Raw genomic sequence first — 22,597 nt, 5'->3', positions numbered from 1 at the left:
AACACAACCACAACATAATCACTGTGTAATTATGATGGGAACATTGGCCAAAGCCTATTAAATTTTACTGTGTGCTAGACATTCCTACGGCTATTATGAAGATGATAATATATGGCTGTTATGATTACTTAATTGTGATATTCTTTTTTTATGACCAAATGAGATGAGTACACGAAAGCCTTACCTAACTGTCTAAAAGTATTGTTTCGCACTCTGCGTCCAGTGGGATCAGGAATTTTGCCACCCGATACTTGACCTCCACCCGGTTCAGAAAATGCGGGTTCCGTTTTGTCTACATGTTATTGGTACCCGAGTCCTCAGCTTCGCCGGTCCCCGCTCCTGTTTAAGCACTCTTCATTGCGTGTTCTGTTTTCTTTTATGATCTGCTTTGAAGAAGGGTCAGCTGAAGCCTCTGCCCAGCTCCCAAGATGGCAGTGCCCAAACTCCATGTGTTTCTCTGTCTGTGCAGCTGCTTCCTGCTGGCTCATCCTTTTGATTGGCAAGACATAAATCCTGTTGCCCATACTAAATCATCAGGTAAGAGGGATATTTGTTCAAGGGCTTGAACAAACTGACCGGTTGCCAGCCTCCCATGTAACCCCAGAGACTTTGCATGTTTGGACGTGTAAGCAAGGTCTCTTAAGAAATGCTCATGAAAGCTGGGCACAGAAGTACCTGGGAGCCTGAGATGGGAGGATGGCAGGCTTGAGGCCAGCCTCAGCAACCTAATGACATCCTTAGCAATTTAGCGAGACCCTGTTTCAACACAAGAAATAAACAGCATTTGAGAGGCTGAGACAAGAGGACAGTTCACGGACAGCCTCAGGTATTTAGTGAGGCCCTTTACAACTCAATGAGTCCCTGTTTCAAAATAAAGAATAAAAAATAGGGATGGGGGTGTAACTTAGAGTAGAGTGCCCTGGATTCCATCCCCAGTACAGAAAAGAAAAGAACAGAAAAGAAAGGAGGAAGGGAAAGAAAGAAAGAAAAGAAAGAAGGGGAAGAAAGAAAGAAAGAAAGAAAGAAAGAAAAGAAAGAAGGGGAAGAAAGAAAGAAAGAAAAGAAGGAAGGAAGGAAGGAAAGAAAGAAAGAAAAGAAGAAGAAGAAAAGAAATTGGTTGTGTAGTTCAGAGGTGGAATGCCTCTGGTTTCAGACCCCAGTATTACAGAAAGAAAGAAAGAAAGAAAGAAAGAAAGAAAGAAAGAAAGAAAGAAAGAAAGAAAGAAAGAAAGAAAGAGAAAGAAAGGAAGGAAGGAAGGTTGGATGGATCTCGTGGAGACCTTCAGTCCTTTCAGGGCAGGAGAGAGGGCCTCACTTGTCCTCTACGACTGCAGTGGAAGGAGAGCCCGTGCTGTACAATATCACCACCGCAGGCCAGAATCAGGATGGTCATCTTGAGCCACCCCGGCATCTCAGCCTGCGATGGAGAATTGTCTCAGTGCCACCCCTACTCTTCCTCACTGCCCCAACCCACTCCCACCAGGCACAGCAACACAGCTGCCTTGAATTTCTCTCCAAAGCAGCCTCGAAACTTGCTCCTGAGGAGGTGGGAGAAGAGCCAGGTGTCTTGGCCAGCAGGGAGCATCCCGGTTATTAGCGCAGGGTGGTGTGAGACGATGGCAATTTAGGGGAATTCAAAAGGCACTGATCTTTTCTATCTAAAATGGGAGGCGTGGAGTCAAGTAGGCACCGAGGGATTCCAGAGGAAGATAGTTGTGGTTCCGTGCTGTTCTACCTTACGGTAAGAAGGGAAGAGTCAGAAAGGAAGGCTTAGACAAGCCCAGGAGGAGCAGCCAGAGTGGGCCAGCCATCTCTAGACGGACATGCTCATGTCACTAAGAAGGGCCTTTACTGTAAAAAAAAATGGTTTCTGGAGCTCTGTGAGTTCCTCTGCATCCCAGAGGACTGTGACACACAAACACCTGGGTCTCATCTCCCGTGGCAAATACTCAGGAGACTGCAATGGCGCCATACTGTCAACACCCGCAGAGCTGTGCACCTGGCCATGTAGTCACCCTGAAGCAGGTTGTTCAGGCCTGGTGGGTGACTCCTCAGCACGGCATTTACAAAGGGATTTTCGTAACGCAGAGCCAGAGATAAATATTGCCCTCATTCATAATTGAGAAATGGATGCCTTACAGGAGAGGGACTGTATCTTAGATCTACGCTTGCATAGGATATGTAGAAATATCTCAAAGGGCCACTCAGCCCTCACTCTGAGCAGGAAGGTAAGGCCTCAAGATGCACTGGTGACTAAGAGAGAAAAATCCTGAAGTCAGGAAGCCTGCTGCCTTGTTGAAATTCAACTTATCTCCATTATCTCTTTCATGGGTTGAAAACAGGCAACATTTTACATGGGGACATATTAGCACCGGGGTAACTGATGTGCATTCTATTGGCACAGGGTGAGAATTTAAAGACCTATTTTCTATCCTGTCATGTTTAAATATTGTTGGAAAACTGTCACTGAGCTGGCAGAGACTTGGGGACTGCTTTATTTGTCATTGTAGTATGGCTTTGTATACATTGCCCTACTCATTCTAAATGCTCAAACAGAAGGCATAAACGGGGATTGGTGGCGCACACTTGTCATCCCAGTACTTAGGAGGCTGAGACAGGAGGATCACAAGTTCGCTGCTGGCCTCAGCAACTTAGTGAGGTCCTCCTCCACTTAGTGAGACCCCATTTCAAAATAAAAGATAAAAATAAAAATAATAAGCCGGGCGTGGTGGTGTACGCTTGTAATCCCAGTACTTGGGAGGCTGAGACAGGAGGGTCACAGGTTTGTGGGCAGTCTCAGCTACTTAGTGAGGCCCTTCCCAACTTAGTGAGATCCTGTTTCAAAATAAAGAATAAAAAATAGGGCTGGGGGTGTAGCTTGGAGGTAGAATGCCCCTGGGTTTCATCCCCAGTAGTGCAGATAAGTAAATAAATAAATAAGCAAATAAATTAATAAATAAAATAGGGCTGGGGGTTATAGCTCGAAGGTAGAATGCCCCTGGGTTCAATCCCCAGTACCACACACACACACACACACACACACACACACACACACACACACTGAATACATAAATATGTTTAAACTATGATAGCTTATTAAAGAAACATTTAAATAAGAGTTGATTATCATTTTTTGCTTAAATGAATGCATAGAAAATGTAGCCTGTAGATAAACTGTAAGTGTGGGCTAGAGATATACTATTTGCTAATGGAAGACATAATGCAATATGAGAGAATGTAATTTTCCTGACATGTGTTCAGTCTGTTTCCAAACCTGGGAGCGGGTATCAGTAATATTTGACAAATGAACACACCAAAGTTATGTAAGAAGATTTACAGTGTACAAGAAAAGGGGGTTACTTCAGGGAGAGAGGCAGGAAAAGATTGCCAGTCTCAAGGAAGGGGGTCTCATAATGCTCGGAAACCTGGGATTTAACTTACGCGCCTGTGACCTCAAGAGGGGTTCAACCCCAGAACACTAGAAAGGTCGACCGCATTGTGCTTCAAATCACAGCATAAAAATAAAGAATAACCACAGCATATTTGCTCAGGAGGGCACGAGTAGATTTAAATGCCTCCTCCCAACTACCTCCCAAAAGGACATCACTGCATCCCCCTTCAAGAAAAACCATGGTGATGACAGAATTGCCCGGTGAGAAGGGTGTGCCAAATCTCTCCAAGAGCTGGATAAAGGATGCGTTTGAAAAGGTCGAGATCCGAGTTGGATAAAACAGGAGAGATGCACTTGCTTGGTCAAGAGACAGGGCAAAAATGAGGCATCTGGGCTAGGTCAAAAATACACTGGGCAAGTAATTCTAAGTTAAAAGCAAATGCTAGAAATCAAGATCTAGAAAGATAAGGGAGGCTGGGGCGTGGTCACGCACACTTGTAATGCCAGAGCTTGGGAGGCAGACACAGGAGGATCGCGCAGGTTCAAAGCCAGCAGCACTGGCTTAAGAGACCCTGTTTCCAAATAAAAAATAAAATAAAATAGGTCTGGGAGTGTAGCCGTAAGATAGAAGGGCTTCCAAAAACCCTAGTACCAAAAAAAAAAAAAAAAAGAAAGAAAGAAAGAAAGAAAGAAAGAGAAAGAAAGAAAGAAAGATAGATAAGGGAGTTGTTAAGGAAGAGGTAGGAGAGGAGGATGATTCCTTGGCTTCTGGTTTGGGCTGCATGAGACAGGGAACTCTGGAGTCGTGGGCTGTCTGGTTAGAGGGTGTGGAGGGGAGTTGGAAAATGCTCATTTAATTTAGTTTTGGACCACTGTCTTTGACATTCTCATGGGAAGGACATCAAGTCGAGATGTCCAATGAGAAGTGGTAAGCACAAGTCTGAAATGAGATAAAGTTCATGTTTAGAAAAAAAAACATATTTGGGAATTCCTCTTAAAAACACTCCCAAGAGAGCCAGATGTGATTGTGCATGCCTATAATCCCAGGACTTGGGAGGCTGAGACAGGAGGACAGCAGGTTGAGGCTAGTCTCGGCAACTTAGTGAGACCCTCCACAACTTAGACTCTATTTCCAAAAATAAAATAAAGTAGGGCTAGCTTGAATGTAGAACACCCTTATGTTCAAAGCACATTAAACAAACAAAAACATTCTTTTTCTCTGTGTGTGGTACTGGGGTTTGAACCCAGGGGCATTCTAGCTCCGAGCTACACCCTCAGCCCTGTTTTTTACTCTCTATTTTGAAACGGGGTCTTACTAAGTTGCAGAGGGCCTCACTAAGTAGCTGAGGTTGGCCTTGAACCTGTGATCCTCCTGTCTCAGCCTCCCAAGTACTGGAATTACAAGAGTGTGCCACCACGCCGGGCTACAAAAACACTCTTAGCAGAAGTAAGGCAAGGTTAAGGCTGTATTCAGTAGCAATAGTCCCAGGCATCCTAGAAGAAGGACAACTTTCATCTTTTGTTCTCCAAGCACCTCTACAGGCTTTGTTTAAAACAGCTCATCAATTGGGTGCAGAAACAAAAGAAGCCAGAAACTAGAGGTAGTAACTTGATTCTCTTGAAATTCCGAATATAATAAAGTCCACCGTGTAATGAATAACAAACGAGATCATATCGACCTGTTTTTCAGCCTGGGCGGATAAAATACAGATTCTGATGGCTGCCACACACTTTGAACATACTAAAATCCCCAGAGGAAATGGATCTTACTCCGTCGGCTGTACAGATTTGATGGTTGATTACACCGACAAGGTAATGCTTTGATGTATGCAAATCATCCTTGTATCCTAGTATTGACTACTGCTGGGGCCCGCCGGCAGTTGTTAAACTCGACCTGGCCGTCACCTGAGAATGACTTGTTTTGCCGTTTACAGCCTTCAATGCGTAGCCTCTGCTAGTTCAGTCAACCTCCAGGTATTTTATTCATCTAATTATTGACCCTTAAACTCTATTCCCTGTTTCATAATAGCCTAAGCAACAAGGCTTATGCTTCCTTTTCCCTTGTAAAGCATACTGACATTTTTCTCTTCCCTGGCTGTAGTCAACCTCCACAGCATCTTAACATTCTCTGAGCCGGGCGTGGTGGCGCACGCTTGTAATCCCCGCGCTTGGGAGGCAGAGACAGGGGTTATCACGCAGGTTTGAATCCAGCCGCGCGCACTGGCTTAGGAGAACCTGTTTCCAAATAAAAATGTAAAAATAGGTCTGGGAGTGTAGCCCGGAGGTAGAAGGGCTTCCAGGAACCCCAGTACCACCAAAAAGAAAAAAAAAAATTCTCTGAAAAGCCGGGCATGGTGGCGCATGCTTGTGATCCCAGCATTTGGGAGGTTGAGACAGGAGCATCGCGGTTCACGGACAGCCTGGGCTACTTAGTGAGGCCCTCTGCAACTCAGTGAGACCCTGTTTCAAAATAAAGGAAAAAAAATGGGTCTGGAGGTGTAGCTTGGAGGTAGAATACCCCTGGGTTTCATCCCCAATACCGAAAAAAAATCATTCTCTGGACCTCTTTGTGGGCAACAGAGGTATTTGGGCTCCCACCTATAAAAGGTACAAAGTAATTCTTGGAATATGTTTAAGAAGCAACTTGACTGAAGGCATATTCATTTCTTTTTTTAAACAGAGTACATTCTTGCGTTTGTATTACCCATCCCAAAACAACGATCACTTTGACACTGTTTGGATCCCAAACCAAGAATATTTTTTTGGTATTAGTAAATTTATTGGAACGCACTGGCTTATGGGAAAAATTTTGAACATCATCTATGGTAAGATTTCTCTCGCTCCTACTCTGTTGGCTCAGGAATATAAGAAACCATTAGAAACAACAGTTAAGACCAAAGTAGGTGTTCTCCACTCTGAACTTCTCCTAAGATGACAAGGACAGTATTTTTTATGAGTTTTTGAGGCAACTTTGAAAATATCAAGGGTTTTCTAATCGTTGTCCATTCTGAATAGGGCACAGGCAGGAGAGTCAGTCTGGCCCTAACTTTCTTTTCCCTTATGGCTGCTCCTTACTTTTCCTTCTTCGATGAGTAGCCAGTTGGCTGGTGTGACCGCTGCCCTGGATGCTCTGTGTCCGGCTAAAAGAGAGAAGGTAGAACCATCACACCTCTCCAGATCCAGAACAAAGGAGCCAAAGCTCATTTCTTTCTTGTCATAGATGAAGAGACTTGATTCTATTCCCACACCTCCCCACAAAGAGCCACTAACAATGTAATGCTTATTTATCACTTAACTTGTTTATATTGGGCTAATGAAGGCTTTTCATTTTCTTATATGTTTGACCAGACACTGAGGTTGGGAAGATGTTAACTGCATTTTCAAAATTCTTCCTGAAAACTACACATAACTTTTGAAATTCATTTATAAGCTTCTTAGAATCTCTCTCTCTCTCTCTCTCTCTTCCTCTCTCTCTCTCTCTCTCTCTCTCTCTCTCTCTCTCTCTCTCTCTCTCCCTCTCTCTCTCTTCAGGTCTAGGGGTGGAACCCAGGGGCATTCCACCTCCAAGTTACACCCCCAGCCCTATTTTTATTCTTTATTTTGAAACAGAGTCTCACTAAGTTGCAGAGGGCCTCACTAAGTAGCTGAGGCTGGCCACGAACCGTGATCCTCCTGTCTCATCCTCCCAAATGCTGGGATTACAAGTGTGCGCTACCACGGCCAGCTTAGAATTCTCTTAAAAACTGTTCTAAAGCAAAAATAATGAAAATACCATAACATGGTGCATAACAATTTATAATTCACTTTTACAGAAATCATCACATTCTATCTTCATGGGGACAGCTCCATTTAAAAGTTTATTTTAATTAAAAAAATTTTTTTTGTGTGTGTATATATGTGTTTCTAAAGATGGAACCCAGGGGCATTCTACCTCTGAGCTATACCCTCAGCCCTATTTTCTATTTTTTAATTTAGTGAGGTCTTGCTAAGAGCCTCACTAAGTCGCTGAGGCTAGCTTTGAACCTGCAATCTCCCTGTATCGGCCTCCCAAGGACTGGGATTACAGGTGTGTGTCACCATGCCTGGCCGCGTCTCTATTTTATAGATGAGAAATGAGACACAGAGGCACCACCGGTGGTAATTATGCTGCTTATGACAATTGGGATTCGAAGGTCAAAAGGACAAATATTTCCCAAGTCTAAGAGTGGATAGGTCCTCTCCATATATCACCTAGTTAAATACAGTTCTTCCAGAAGCCCCACAAGGTAGTTGCCACTGCTTTTTATAGAGGAGGCTCAGCTTGAGTGACGTGCCCTATGCCAAGAGCTAGGAAATGGCAGAATTGCATCCTCAGCCTCCCCTGTGGACCAAGCCAGTGATCCCTCCACCTTCACTGGATCACAACAAGTCGTAATGGGGCGGGAATGTCTCTGACTCTCAGGTTCTGGGTTTTAGTGGAATGTTCCTGAGTCTTACTGGGTACTTTGATCTTAGAACATTCTCTTTGAAGTTTGTTCAAAACCTTTAAAATCGTACTAAGTAGTAACCCTCCTGAATACAAGTAGGTAGGGAACTCTCTCACCTCAAGTTCAGAGTCGATGCCAACTGATGACTAGCGACTGTACGTGTTGAGGAAAGAGCACACCGTTTGGGTATTTGGCTGGTGAACATCCAGTAGCGGGATTTTTAAGAAATGTCCTAGTAATTCATAGGTCCATCAATATACATTCCACGGCTCAAGATCTGAGGCTAGAGCCATGTAAGTTATACCAACTAGTACCATTCAGACCAGAGCAAACCCTAAGTAAGCTTGCTTTGTCCTCTAGGCTCAATGAGAGTCCCTGCACACTGGAACGCGCCTCTGAAGACTGGCGAAAAATACCCGCTCATCGTCTTCTCTCATGGCCTGGGAGCGTTCAGGTAGAGCTGGAGAGCTTGCGTGCTTAGGCCTAGTGATCAGTGACTGAACGTGGGCTCTTCATTTTGGTTTTACCAAAAGGTTCTTAGAAGGCCATGCCTGTCCTTATCCCGGAGTTCTTCTGGAATCATCTGTGGTCTATTAATAAGTGAGACAGCATTCAATTAAAAAGTTTCAGCAAAGAAAATCATCAAGAATCTTAGCAGAGTGGAAGATCTTTGTAAACTATTCCTCTGATAGAGAAATAATATGTAGAATATACAAAGAACTTTAAAAAAATTAACCCAATTAACCTAAAAATCGATTAATCCAATTAAAAATGGGAAGTGAATTAATCAGACACTTCACAAAAAATAAATATAAATGGCCAATAAATATGTGAAAAAATGCTTGACATCATTAGCAATCAGAGAGATGTAAATCAAAACTACGCTGAGATTGCACCTAACCCCAATTAGAATGGCAATCATCGAAAATATAAACACTAATAAATTCTAGCAAGGATGTGGGGAAGTAGGAAAATTGTTGTTAGGATTGCAAATTAGTGCAGCCACTCTAGAGATAAGTGTGGAGATTCCTCAGAAGACTGGGAATGGCATTCGTGGAGAGAAACGCCTATGGAGGTTAAAGGAGGAGCAGGAAAAGCTGCTTCAACTCATGATGCAGATGGGGCACCTGGAGAGGAAAGGGAGACACCATGTGATCCAGCTGTGTCACTCCAGGGTATCTCTCCACAGGAAATGCAATCAGAATATTGTAGCGATACATGCACAGTGGTGTTTATGGCAGCACAATTCACAGTAGCCAAATTATGGAACTAACCTACGTGCCCATCAACAAATGAGTGGATTATGAAATTATGGAATATACACACACAGTAGAATTCTATCCAGCCTTAAAGAAGGACAAAATTAGGTCATTTGCAAGAAAATTGGTATATCTGGAGAATACTATGCTAAAGAGATCAGCCAGTCACAAAAATGGTCATATATTGTTCCCTGGAATATGCAAGCTAGGGAGAAATTGTAACACAAAAGGGAGTCCAGAGGAAGAAGGAGAAATCCCAGTGGAGGTCTAGAGGGCTCCGGTAGGGGGCACGGCCAAGCTCACGCGTTTCTCACATGGTCTGTGGCTTCTTTTGTGCTGAGTCGTGATGACAAGGATTGCACGGCCCACAAAGGCTGGAAATATTTGCTCTCTGGCTTTCAACAGAGAAGTCTGCCGATCCTTGCAGGAGATCATCCCCTCTTGCAAAGTTCCAATTGCAAAGCAATAGAAGACTTTATTCAATGCCAGCATGTGGGAGGCTGAGACAGGAGGATCGCAGTTCGTGAACAGCCTCAGCTACTTAGTGAGGCCCTTTGCAACTCAGTGAGACTCTGTTTCAAAACAATAAAATCAATAGGGCTGGGGATGTAGCTTGGAGGTAGAATTCTCCTGGGTTCCATCCCCAGTACTGCAAAAAAAAAAAAAAAAAATTGAACTGGGGATGTAGCTCAGAGGTAGAATGTCCCTGTGTTCTATCCCCAGTACTGTAAATAAAAAGATTTTATTCCTAGGCACCTCCGCCTTTATTTTTTGTAACTATCTATGGATGTTTCTTATTGAATGCATGAGGGGAGAAAAAGATGTGCAGAATGAAGATTTTGGAGGAGGGTGTAAGCGCAGCTGTCTAGCACGTACATTTTTCTCCACTTCACCCAGTTCAGTTGGTTCAGTACCAGCCAGCAGGACTTAAGTATTTACCCTGTTTCAGACAAGCACCGAGGACACATCAACTCACTGGATCCTTAGCTGTGAGGCGCCCCGCTAGTATAGCATCACCTTTTCACAGATGAAGAACCGAGGCTGAGAAAAGATGAGTGTCCTGGTCCAAGGGACACAACTCTCTTAAATGGCGGAACTAAGATTCAAACCGCATGGCCCAATATTCTACTCCTGGTTAGCTACCGAAAAGAACCCAAACCAGACTGCCACGGTAATGCATGCGTATCAATGTTGATAGCTGTACAATTCATAACGGCCAAACTATGAAACCAGCTGAGATATCCATCAACATGCGAATAGATTAAAAAGTTAGGGAAAACCGGGCGTGGTGGGCACGCTCGTAATCCCGGCATCTGGGAGGCTGAGACCCGGAGGATCGCGGTTCACGGACAGCCTCGGCCATTTAGCGAGGCCCTCTGCAACTCAATGAGAGCCGGTTTCAAGATAAAGAATAAAAAATAGGGCAGGGGGTGTAGCTCGGAGGTAGAATGCCCCTGGGTTCCACCCCCAGACCCGCAAAAAAAAAAAAAAAAAAAGTTAGGGTAGATTTACACGATGCAATTCCACTCAGCAGTAAAGAAGAACAACATTATGTCATTTGCAGGGAAATGGATGGAACTGGAGAAAGCTATGCTAAGTGAGATTACTCAGTCAAAGAAAGAAAAAAAAAAAGAAAAGAAAGGTCAGACGGTCTCCCTCATATGAGGAAGCTAGGTTGAAATTGGGACACAGAAGGAACTTTGGACAGAGGATGAGAAATCTTATTGAAATGAAGGAAGGAACCTAACTAAGGGAGATGGGAGTGGGGAGGAAGACTGGAAGAAAGAAGCATCTCAATGGACGTGACGTACACACAATTTATCAAAGCCAGTCACTGTGCTGGGCACGGGAAGATGGGGAGGGAGAGGGAGCGGGGTGGGACCCGGGGAGGGCTCGCCAGGTGCTGTGTGCACCTGCGCCTCTGTCACCCTGAACTCCATCATGATGTGCGGTTACCGTGCACCATTAAAATAAAATAATTCAGCGCCGGGCGTGGTGGTGCACGCTTGTAATCCCCGCGCTTGGGAGGCGGAGACAGGAGGATCGCGCAGGTTCGAAGCCAGCCTTGCTGGTTGAAGAGACCCTGTTTCCAAAAATAAAATAGGTCTGGGAGTGTAGCCTGGAGGTAGAAGGGTTTCCAGGAACCCCAGTACCACCAAAAATAAATAAATAAGTAAAATAGAATTAAAATTTTTAAAAAATTCAGATCCCTTTCTCTTAACTATCTTCCAACATATATCATCTTGCTGAATTGCTGTCCTCAAGGTAAGGCTGTATTATTAGCCTTATCCATTTTACAATAAATACCTAACATCATATAGCTGGGAGGTGGCAGAGTAAAGATTATTTTTTTATTCTTATTTATTTATTTATTTTTAATTTTTTGGTGATACTGGGGATGTAACCCAGGGGCCTTCTACACTCCCAGACCTATTTTTTTATATTTTATTTGGAAACAGGATCTCATAAGCTAGCTGAGGCTGGCTTCGAACCTGTGTAATCCTCCTGTCTCAGCCTCCCAAGCACAGGGATTACAAGCGTGCGACACCATGCCCGGATGACAGAGTCAAGATTTAAAAACTCTCAAAGACAATATCTGTAAGCACTGTATCAGGGGCTTTCAAGTTTGATGTTATTGACGTGTTGGGACCAGATAACTTCTTGTTTTAGAAGTTTGTCTTGTGTATTGTAGGATTTTTCCAGCATCCCTCTGCTCAGATACCCATAGTGACCACCTCCTGGTTTTGATAAGGAAAATACCTCCAAGCATTGTCAAATATCCCCGAAGGGGTAAGATCACCTCCTTTTTTGTGGTACTGGGGTTCCTGGAAACCCTTCTACCTCTGGGCTACACTCCCAGATCTATTTTTTATATTTTTATTTGGAAACAGGGTCTCTTAAGCCAGTGAAGCTGGCTTCGAACCTGCGCGATCCTCCTATCTTGGCCTCCCACACAAGGGGATTACAAGCGGGCTCCACCATGCCCAGCTAAGATCACCTCCTTTGAGAACCAGAGCTTTCCACGGTACCCCAGGGCATGGACACAGGGGTGTGTAACAGCCGCTATGGTCTGAGTTTTCTTAGCCGACTCAGATCTGTAGGCATACTTGGTAAATATAATGTTTCTCTTTTTTTGTGTTGAAGGACAATCTATTCTGCTATTGGCGTTGACCTGGCATCTCATGGATTTATAGTCGCTGCTGTAGAACACAGGTATGTTATTTGATGTAGCAGGTTCTTTAATCAAATGCAGGGAGTGAATATTAATGCTCATAACAAGACTTCGAACTATCATACATGTTTCTAAAAAAAATCTTGCTGCAATTTTCACCTATGGTTAAATGATGAGAAAAAGGGCGATTGATTGAGCTTGCCAAAACAATACAATTTTGAGAGGGTTTATTGAGTTCTTTCATGTGCTGTGCTATATATATACCATCTCATCTGTTAGCCTTCATAACAACCTCATGGAATGGTTGCTGTTGTTGTTTTAAGGAAGAGAAAAATGAGGCCAATTTGCTCAAGGGTCAGACAGTCTGTAGGCTGTAGTGCTGAGATCTGATTTCAGAAAGTGAGTTTCAGTATGGTTGACATTGCCTCCCAGAATTGTAAGGAATGAACAGGTTTTTGCGTTCAACTTGACAAAGAGCAAGAGGGTCCTCTTCCTAGAGCTTCCTCGGGGCCCCATTTAATTAAAAATTAAAGTAGAGAGAAAGAAGAAAGTCAAGAAATCAGAGCTGGGCGTGTGGTGCATGCTTGTAATCCCAGCATTCGGGAGGCTGAGACCCAGAGGATTGTGTTTCGCGGACAGCCTCAGCTACTTAGTGAGGCCCTCTGCAACTCAGTGAGACCTGGTTCCAAAATAAAGAATAAAAAATGGGGCAGGGGGTATAGCTCAGAGATCAAGTGCCCCTGGGTTCCATCTCCAAACCTGCAAAAAAAAAAAAGAAAGAAAGAAAGAAAGAAAGAAAGAAAGAAAGAAAGAAAGAAAGAAAGAAGAAATCAGAGGCAAGTTGAGTCCAGGATGGAGTTGAGAAAGAAGGAACACGTGTAAGTAGTCAATTTTGTTTGTACTTGTAGAGATGGCTCTGCATCTGCTACTTACTATTTCCATGACCAATCTGCTGCAGAAATAGGGAACAAGTCTTGGCTTTACCTCAAAACCCTAAAACAAGAGGAGGAGGTCACAGCACGGAAGGATCAGGTACTTTGTGGTGAGGAGAGGTGGCGTGGTGGCCTAAAAGCACGGTGGTACGGAAGGATATCACGTGTTTAGTTTTGCCTATGGCAAGGTGTGCTTCTAGTTCTACTTCCGTGATTAATAGATCTATCAGAAAATTCTCTGGGCGCCGGGTGTGGTGGCGCACGCTTGTAATCCCCGCGCTTGGGAGGCGGAGACAGGAGGAGGATCGCGCTGGTTCGGAGCCAGCCTTGCTGGCTTAAGAGACCCTGTTTCCAAATAAAATATAAAAAATAGGTCTGGGAGTGTAGCCCGGAGGTAGAAGGGCGTCCAGGAACCCCAGTACCACCAAAAATAAAAAAAAAAGAAGAAGAAGGAAGAGGAGGAGGAGGAGGAGGAGGAGGAAGAGGAGGAGGAGGAGGAGGAAGAGGAGGAGGAGATGATTCTCTGGGCAATAAAATTCCCTCAGCAAAGTGTCTGGTTCATCGTTAAAACAAAGGCAAACTCAGAAATCCTGGAGGACGACCCAGTACTCAGAATTCTCTTGTATTAAAACACATATTAGCCGGGTGTGGTGGCACACACTTGTAATTCCAGTATTCAGGAGGCTGAGCAGGAGGATCTGGGTTCACAGCCAGCCTCAGCTACTTAGTGAGGCCCTCTGCAACTTAGTGAGACCCTGTTTCAAAATAAATAATTTTATTTATTTTGCAGGACTGGGGATTGAACCCAGGGGCATTCTACCTTCAAGCTAAATCCCCAGCCCTATTTTTTTTATTCTTTATTTTTGAAACAAGGTCCCTCATGCTTGTCATCCCAGCATCCAAGAGGCTGAGACAGGAGAATCGTGGTTCGTGGACAGTCTCAGCTACTCAGTGAGGCCCTTTGCAACTCAGTGAGACCCTGTTTCGAAATAAAGAATAAAAAAATAGGGCTGGGGGTGTAACTTGGAGGTAGAATGCCCCTGGGTTTCATACCCAGTACCACAAAATAAATTAATTAATTAAACTCATTTTAGAATCTCAAAAGTGATAGAAAATAGATTTTATTCCACCAGAGGAAATAGGGGAGGAAAAAGACTTCATAGAGGTAGAGGCAGTACACAATAGTAGTGAGATTACAGGTCTTAGAATCCAATTTTCTATGAATACTAGCTCCATCCCTCCACAGGGGGATGAGCTGGAACAAGGGAATCTCTGTGCTTCTGTGTTTGATCTGTTGCAAAACAGTGAATAATATAATAACAGTGTCAGTTGTACAGGGCTATTGGTGAATTGGCCTTTGGGACATTTAGGTGAAATAAAGCACATGGTTGTGAAATAAAAATGGCTGCATCTTCCTGGTGGGTATGGTGTGGTGTTGAGCCCACCCACAGTTCACTGATGTAGGCGTTAATGTACTCTACATGGAAATCCACAGAGCTTAAGTAAGTCATCAGAAGTCACACAGTCCTTAAGCAACAGAGTGGTACTCACCACTCAGAACCATTTTATAACAATCCAACTATTTTCCCACTGTTTTCCCATGCAACTTCTATGCCAACTTGAAAATGAATCGCCAAAACCTTTCGCTTGATCATTTCCTTCTAATAACGGCATTAGGTCCGGCAGAGGGCCAAGGAATGCTCCCAAGCTCTGGATCTGATGCTTGACATTGACCGTGGGCAACCGGTGAAGAACTTACTAGACGTAGAGTTTGACGTGAGACAGCTACAGGTGAGCTCTATAAAAAGCCACTTCCTCCCTGAGCAGTTGTTTTTTGCTGTTTTGCATTGTCTGATTTTCTGCTAGGTTTCAAGATAAAGGGCTTCAAACAACAAAAATCAAAGAACAAAGCCCCAAAATATGACCATAAAAATACAAGCCAAGTAAACGGCAAAGCAGACTGTACTACGTTGAACCACAAATGAAGTTGCTAAGTAATGTTTGATCTACGAAGGTGACCATTACAAATGGCTCCATTTCATACCTCCGTGGAAAGAGTGTTACTTCTTGGACAGCTCCTACATGTTTTTGACCTTGATCTTGAAAAGTTGGTCCAAAGTTTTGGACAAAATTTAGGGAATGGGTAGAGGAATATCAGACAGATTGAAGGGCATGAACAGACTCAAATTTGTTCAGGGCTGGGGGTTGGATGGAGGGAACAGAGGGAAAGAGAATTAGTTTGAGGATAAGATGAGGGTCTAGTCTCAGATACAGTGTCCTCCAGCCACTCTCTCCTGTACCAACGCCTTTGTACAGGTCCCCTTGGCCTGACACACCCTTTCCCTTCACTGACTTCTTCAAGACTGCTCAGACATGGCTCCTTCAATTAGGGGGCTTGATCCCAGAGCTCTACCCCGAGTCTGGGTAGGCTGGCTATCCCGTGAGCCCCTTGGCACCGACATGAGTCTGAATCACTTTCTTCCCTGGTAGATTACCACTGAAAATGAGACTAGGCCTGGCACAAATAGGTGCTTCATACACATTCAAGGAGTGATCAAACTAATAAACACAGCGGGGGAGAAGCAGGAGTCAGCACTGATGTTGAAATTTCAAGTGTGGGGACCGGGAAGACCATCAAGTTTACTTCTTAACTTTTAAGGTAGAATGCTCCTGGGTTACATCCCAGTACTGCAAAATAAAAATATATGTATGTATATATATGTGTATATATATATATATAGTATATATGTATACACACAATATATATTTTTTCTTTTTTGTACACATACATATGTGTGAGTACATTTGATTTTATAAGAAATCAGAGTACTTAGCCATGACTGAAATAAATAATAATTGTATAATTGACAAACTAAGTGTATGCTTCTAAAACCAGATGGGATAGTTAATGAATTTTTATCATGCTTTTTTACATAGGGCTCTATCGATAGGGATAAAATTGCAGTAATTGGACATTCTTTCGGTGGAGCAACAGTTATCCACAGTCTTAGTGAAGACCAGAGATTCAGGTAAGAGAATAAGACAGAGAGGACGAGAGGGCAGTAATTTATTAAAAGAGGGGGAGTGATAACTCACGTGATACATAATTTTGTTACCAAATTCTTAGAGAAGATGAGACAGTTCAGGGTTTATATAAGTTGATTGCTTTTCTTCCATCAAATACTTCATATAATTTTCTCTAGAGAGGAATCATTTATTTCTCCTGTTACTAAAAACACTCCTCATTCCTGTATATTCCCCTGTTCTTGTTTATCTGCTCAAGAGCTTAGCATTTTCAGTTGGAAATGTGTCTTAATACACATCTTTTCTGTGGTATAATGATTACAGTAATACTACGGCCGTTTTATAGTATTTAGAAACTTGCCCAGGGGGCAGGACAGTTTTGGATTGGTCCACCCATCATCCTTAAAACAGAGCTCAGTCAGGCATGGTGGCGCACGCTTGTAACTCCAGCATTCGGGAGGCTGACCAGAAGATCTCGGTTGGCGGACAGCCTCAGCTACTTAGTGAGGCCCTCCTTAACTTAGTGAGATCCTGTTTAAAAAATAAAGAATAAGAAATAGGGCAAGGGGTGTGGCTCGGAGTTCGAATGCCCCTGAGTCCCATCCCCAGACCCTCAAAAATAAAATGTAAAATAAAATAAAGTGGAGCTGAGTCTAAAATTACAGTCAGTCAGGACCAAACCCCAGCTTTCTAACTTGCAGAAGACCGATGCGATCACATAAAACCAGCCATGCAGAGAGTGCGTGAGGTCATTTGTGAAATTTAACCGGGAATTTCTTAAAATCTGTTTCTGTGTAAGATCATTCTCTTCCTTTCATACTGAACACATCAGAGGGGCTGTCTGTTCAGGAAACTGGGGCAAACTTACTTATAAAAAGAAACTTAAGCTGGGCGTGGTGGCGCACACTTGTAATCCCAGTACTTGGGAGGCTGAGGCAGGAGGATCGCAGGTTCCCTGCCAGCCTCAGCAACTTGTGAGGCCCTCTGCAACTTAGTGAGACCTTGTTTCAAAATAAAGAATAAAATAGGGCTGGGGGGTGTAGAACAAAAAAAAAAAAAGAAAAGAAAAGAAAAGAAAAGAAAGAAAGAAAATTAGCTACATTTCCAATGATAGGCTTCATATGTCTTCAACCCCCAGACAAGTTTTCAGGTGAAGTACCTCTAAATAGAAAACAATAGGCCGGGCGTGGCGGCACACACTTATAATCCTAGCATTTCGGAGGCTGAGACAGGAGGATCACAGTTTGAAGACAGCCTTAGTTTATTTAGTGAGGCCCTTCGCAACTCAGTGAGACTCTGTTTCAAAATAAATAATAAAAAAATAGCTTGGAGATAGAATGCCCCTGGGTTCCGTCCCCAGTACTGCAAATATATATATATACATATATATATATATGTATAAAATTAAGCATATATATATATATATATATATATATATATATATAGGCTTAATTGTTACCCTGTAAAAAATACACTGATGGATGCCCCTAAAACTGTGGAGAAATAGAGGAAATGGTGTAATTTTATAACTTTCTGAGACAACCCCACAGTTTTGAAGAAACTATTTTTTTTTTTTTTGGTAGAACCCAGGGGCTTTCTACCTGTGGGCTACAGCCCCAGTTCTGTTTTATAATTTATTTCTGAAACAAGGTCTCACCAAGTTGCTGAGAGCCTCACTAAGTAGCTGAGGCTGGCTTCGAACCTGTGCGATCCTTCCATCTCAGCCTCCCAAGTGCTGGGATTACAAGCGTGCGCCACCACACTCAGCTTAGAAATAATTACATAATTTTTAAATTTACTTGAAAACAATGTAACAGAGAATGAATAATAAAAAATTTCAAGGAAATGTCTTTTATAGGTTGCAAGTCCTAGACATCTCTTTAAAAAAAAATGATTATATAATCCCAGGTCTGTTATTTTCTAAAGATGATAAAATCTCTTTCTTATAATCAAGTATGATAGCTCTGAAACCCAGTGAGATCGCCCATGATAAACCAGGAAGGTAGGAAGGCCTAGTGCTGGCCAGTTTCTAACCAGCCTGTTTTCATCATTCTCAAATAAATAATTGCAGGTGCGGTGTTGCCCTCGATGCATGGATGCTTCCAGTGGCGGATGATTTATATTTCAAAGTCCCTCAACCCCTCTTTTTTATCAACTCTGAACATTTCCAATTTTCTTCCAATATCATGAAAATGAAAAAATTCTTCCTACCTGATAAAGAAAGAAAAATGATTACAATCATGTAAGTAATTAGTGACATATTTCACCATCTGAAACAGAAACCTGAAACTTGGATAGACATCAGCAGAAATTATTTGATAGCTGTCACAGAACTGCTAAATTGGTTGTTTAGACTTTCAACAAGGGGAATATCAAACAATCTTAATTAATGTAATTAATTAATGTAATGTACATTCACTTAATGTAATTAAGTACATTCAGACTCACTCTTTCTAATGCTTTTAGTAATAGTGTGTATAACATATATGTTGGTAATTTATATTTTATTTATTTATTTTGTGGTATTGGGGTTCCTGGAAGCCCTTCTACCTTATATTTTATTTATTTATTTATTTTGGTGGTACTGGGGTTCCTGGAAGCCCTTCTACCTTATATTTTATTTATTTATTTATTTTGGTGGTACTGGGGTTCCTGGAAGCCCTTCTACCACCAGGCTACACTCCCAGACCTATTTTTATATTTTTATTTGGAAACAGGGTCTCTTAGGCCAGCGCGGCTGGCTTCGAACCTGCGCGATCCTCCTGTCTCCGCCTCCCAAGCGCGGGGATGACAAGCGTGCCCACCACGCCCGGCTAATGTTGGTAATTTTATCTAAATGCCTGAGCATGCTCACATTTTTGGAGGTGGGATGGGGAACAAGTATTTCATCATTAGGCCAGGCAAGGAAGTCTTTAAAAAAATCAGATCATTTCTTATATTTACCTGTTGGGAGAGAAATAATGAGTTTATAAATCCCATGAAGCTTTAGTGGGGTCCCTTGAATATTGGCAATTTGTTTATATACTGGATATGAAGAAGAGCTCCCAGTAGGTTTTTGAACTTACAGCAAAAGATTAAAAGTGTCCCTCTCCTATTTTGAAAATGACTTTAAAAGAAGAGGTGAGAGAGAGATAGTTTTGAACTTTCCCACAGTTTGTATTTCCGCAATTTCAGTTACCCTTGGACAGCTATGGTTGGAAAATATGATACTGGAAAAATTCCAGGAATAAACATTTCTTAACTTTTAAGTGTGTGCCATTATCTTTAGTGTAATGAAATCTTGCTCCATCCTGCTCCATCTTGCCTGGGACATGAATCACGCCTTTGTCCGGTGTATCCACACTGTATATGCTATCCTCCTGTCAGTAGTCACTTAATGCCACCTTGTTACCAGATCAAATGTCACAGTGTAAGAGTGGTTGTGTGTGTGTGTGTGTGTGTGTGTGTGTGTGTGTGTGTGTTTGTAGTACTGAGGACTGAACCCAGGGTCATCCTACCTCCGAGCTACACCCCCAGTATGATGTTTTTTATTCTTTTGAAACAGGGTCTCACTAAGGTTCAAAAGGCCTCACTAAGTAGCCGAGGCTGGCCACGAACCTGCGATCCCCCTGTCACAGCCTCCCAAGTACTCAGATTATAGGTGTACCCCACCATGCCTGACTAGCGTGTTTGTTTTTAAGAGTAATTCAGTACAGTATTTTGAGAGAGCATATTCACAAAGTTTTATTATAGCATATTATTATAATCATTCTCTTTTATTATTAGTGTTAACATCTCACCGCATCTAATTTTTAAACTTTTATTATAGGCATGCAGGTGCAGAAAAAACATAGGAGATTACTATCCGTGGTTTCATGTATTATGAAATATTTGAATTAAGGGGGCACATGTGTTATGGGCAATAAGGATTATGAAGGTCAGACAGTTAATATGTTCGCATGACAGAAAGGGGTGTTAGAAGAGATAACACCAGAATCGGACGTTAGAGGACTGGGAATACTTAGATATGAGGATCTGGGCATTTCGGGTAAGGACTTGCAGTCAGCTTACATGTATGTGCCCAGCTCCCTCATTCTAAGACAAATACTCAGAGAACACCAACCCATCCTTCAAACGCGCTCCCTTGACAGGCGCGCACTGTATTCCTTTTCTTTGCTTCTCTGTTAGAAACCTGGAAGAGTGGCTTGTATTTAATATCCTGCGCTCTGGTATTCACTCCTTGGTGCTGCAGTCTAACCCCTGAGCCCTCCTCACCATACATGGCCTCTTTCTCTGCTCTGCTCCTCACGACCGACCACCCCATTCCTGCACCCTTGAAAATCGCCACCCTTCTCCATTCTCCCTCCGTCCTCTGCCTCCGGGCTCTGTTCTCGGCTCCCTCTGTCTCTGCTTGCCTTTTATTTCTGACACTTGGGTTTTGACTGGACAATGAGTGAGAGAGAATCCGATGGCCCTCTTTTAGACTAAAAGAGCGATGGTTTTCTTCTACGAAGCCACGACGTGAGGAGGAAGGGCTGCGCTGCTCTGGTGTGGTTTAACCTGGGTGGTTCTCAGCTTGAGGACTGGGAGACCCAGGAAGAGATGTCTAGGCACTAATCAGAAGCGGGCCAACTTTGCCCGATATTACTTTTGGAGATGACACCGCAGAACAGAATCCTGAGGGGTGCCTACATTTAGAGGAGAGGCGGGGTGAAGAGCCCACAGCCAGCACAGAGTGCTTAGGGTCAGAAGCAAGCGTGCAATGCCCGTGAAGGGAAAAGGGTACAAGAAGCCCAGCGTGGCGGTGCACGCCTGTCATCCCCGTACTTGGGAGGCTGAGGCAGGAAGACTGTAGGTTCGAAGCCTGCCTCAGCAACTTAGTGATGCCCTCAGAAAATTAGTGAGACCCTGCTTCAAAATAAAAAATAAAATAGGGCTGGGGGTGTAGCTCAGAGGTAGAATGTACCTGGGTTCAATACCTAGTAACACACACACACACACACACACACACACACACACACACACATAGTAGTGGTTTTTTTGTTTTGTTTTGCGGTACTGGGGATGGAACCCAGAGGCATTCTACCTCCAAGCTACACCCCCAGCCCTATTTTTTATTCTTTATTTTGAAACAGGGTCTCACTGAGTTGCAAAGGGCCTCACTAAGTGGCTGAGGCTGGCCGTGAGCCATGATCCTCCTGCCTCCGCCTGCCAGGTATCATCGGTATTACAGGTGTGCTCAACCACACCTGGTTGAAAATGCGTCCCTTCCCTTTTAGGGGCGCAGTTCATCACAACTTTGCTGATTTTACTTTTGTAACTGGCAAAATAATGGGACAGATGCTCAAATTAAAAGGAGACATCGACTCAAAGGTAGCTATTGACCTCACGGACAGAGCTTCATTGGCATTCCTGCAAAAGCATTTGGGTAAGAAATTAATATTCTTTCATGGCATAAACTGGATGTGTCTCGGGAGGAAACCGTGTTACATTAAGAGAACCCCATTCTTGCACTATTTCTGTTTGGTTTACAATTTTAAAACTACATCATGCTGTGAGACTAAAATGCATCAATACAAGTGCAAAAAAATTTTTTTGAGAAATTTACTTTGGCCTCTTTATATACTATGGGTCAAGGAATGCAAGTTACTAGTCTCCCTGTGATAACTGCAGTGGGCTTGAATGTAGGGGACACACACAGAAGGGTACTTTGTGCCCCGTCTATTGTACGTACGCACCTGATTAAGACCGGGGGTGGGGGTGGGGGGGTGGGGGGTGGGGGTGGGCAGCTGGCACCCAACACTCCGCCTCCAAGAGCGTGCACTTGTGACCCGTGCAATTTGTGATTCTCTGGCGCCACCTAGAGGCACCAAACTTCCAAATGTTGAAGGTGTTTATTAATGTTTATATTTTACAGGGCTTCATAAAGATTTTGATCAGTGGGACCCTCTGGTGGAAGGAAACGATAAACATCTCGCTCCTGGATCAACAATCGATACAGTCACCCAACCCACCACTCCACAGAACTCTACAACAGAGAAACAGAATTTAGATTAAAAGAGCTTTATTTAAAACTTCCTTTTTGGGGGGCTAAGAGAGAGAGGGAGGGGAACAAAAGGGAACAGGAAGGGGAAGGAAGAGATATCTAAGTAGCTCAATGTATTTTCCAGAATAACTCATATTTTAAATTTTAGGCTATATTATAATAGTGATTGAGGTTTGGACCAAAATGTTTTTTCTTTAAATACAGAGTGCAGTCAAGAGCAAAGCTGCAGGTTCAAGGACAGCCTCAGCAACTTAGTGAGACTCTGTTTTAAAATTAAAAAAATAAAAAGAGCTAAGGTGTAGACCAGAGGTAGAATGCCTCTGGGTCC

The 22,597-nt window shown here is 43.1% G+C and overlaps 1 protein-coding gene across 1 annotated transcript; it reads left to right on the top strand.

Moving 5' to 3' along the window:
- Nucleotides 1–428: 428 nt before the first annotated feature.
- On the top strand, nt 429–22,280 carry PLA2G7 (phospholipase A2 group VII; the record flags this gene model as incomplete). The annotated part of the gene is made up of 11 exons (XM_080700049.1): nt 429–537; nt 5,082–5,203; nt 6,072–6,216; nt 8,218–8,311; nt 12,261–12,329; nt 13,197–13,320; nt 14,898–15,011; nt 16,158–16,249; nt 18,316–18,486; nt 21,503–21,651; nt 22,141–22,280. 11 exons carry the CDS (start codon nt 429–431, stop codon nt 22,278–22,280), a joined length of 1,329 nt encoding a protein of 442 aa, XP_080556175.1.
- Between the last annotated feature and the right edge of the window lie 317 nt (nt 22,281–22,597).

Source organism: Muscardinus avellanarius, assembly GCF_963383645.1.
Source record: "Muscardinus avellanarius genome assembly, chromosome: 8".
In the NCBI taxonomy this organism is placed as follows: domain Eukaryota; kingdom Metazoa; phylum Chordata; class Mammalia; order Rodentia; family Gliridae; genus Muscardinus; species Muscardinus avellanarius.
This window is presented reverse-complemented; position numbering and strand designations above follow the sequence as displayed.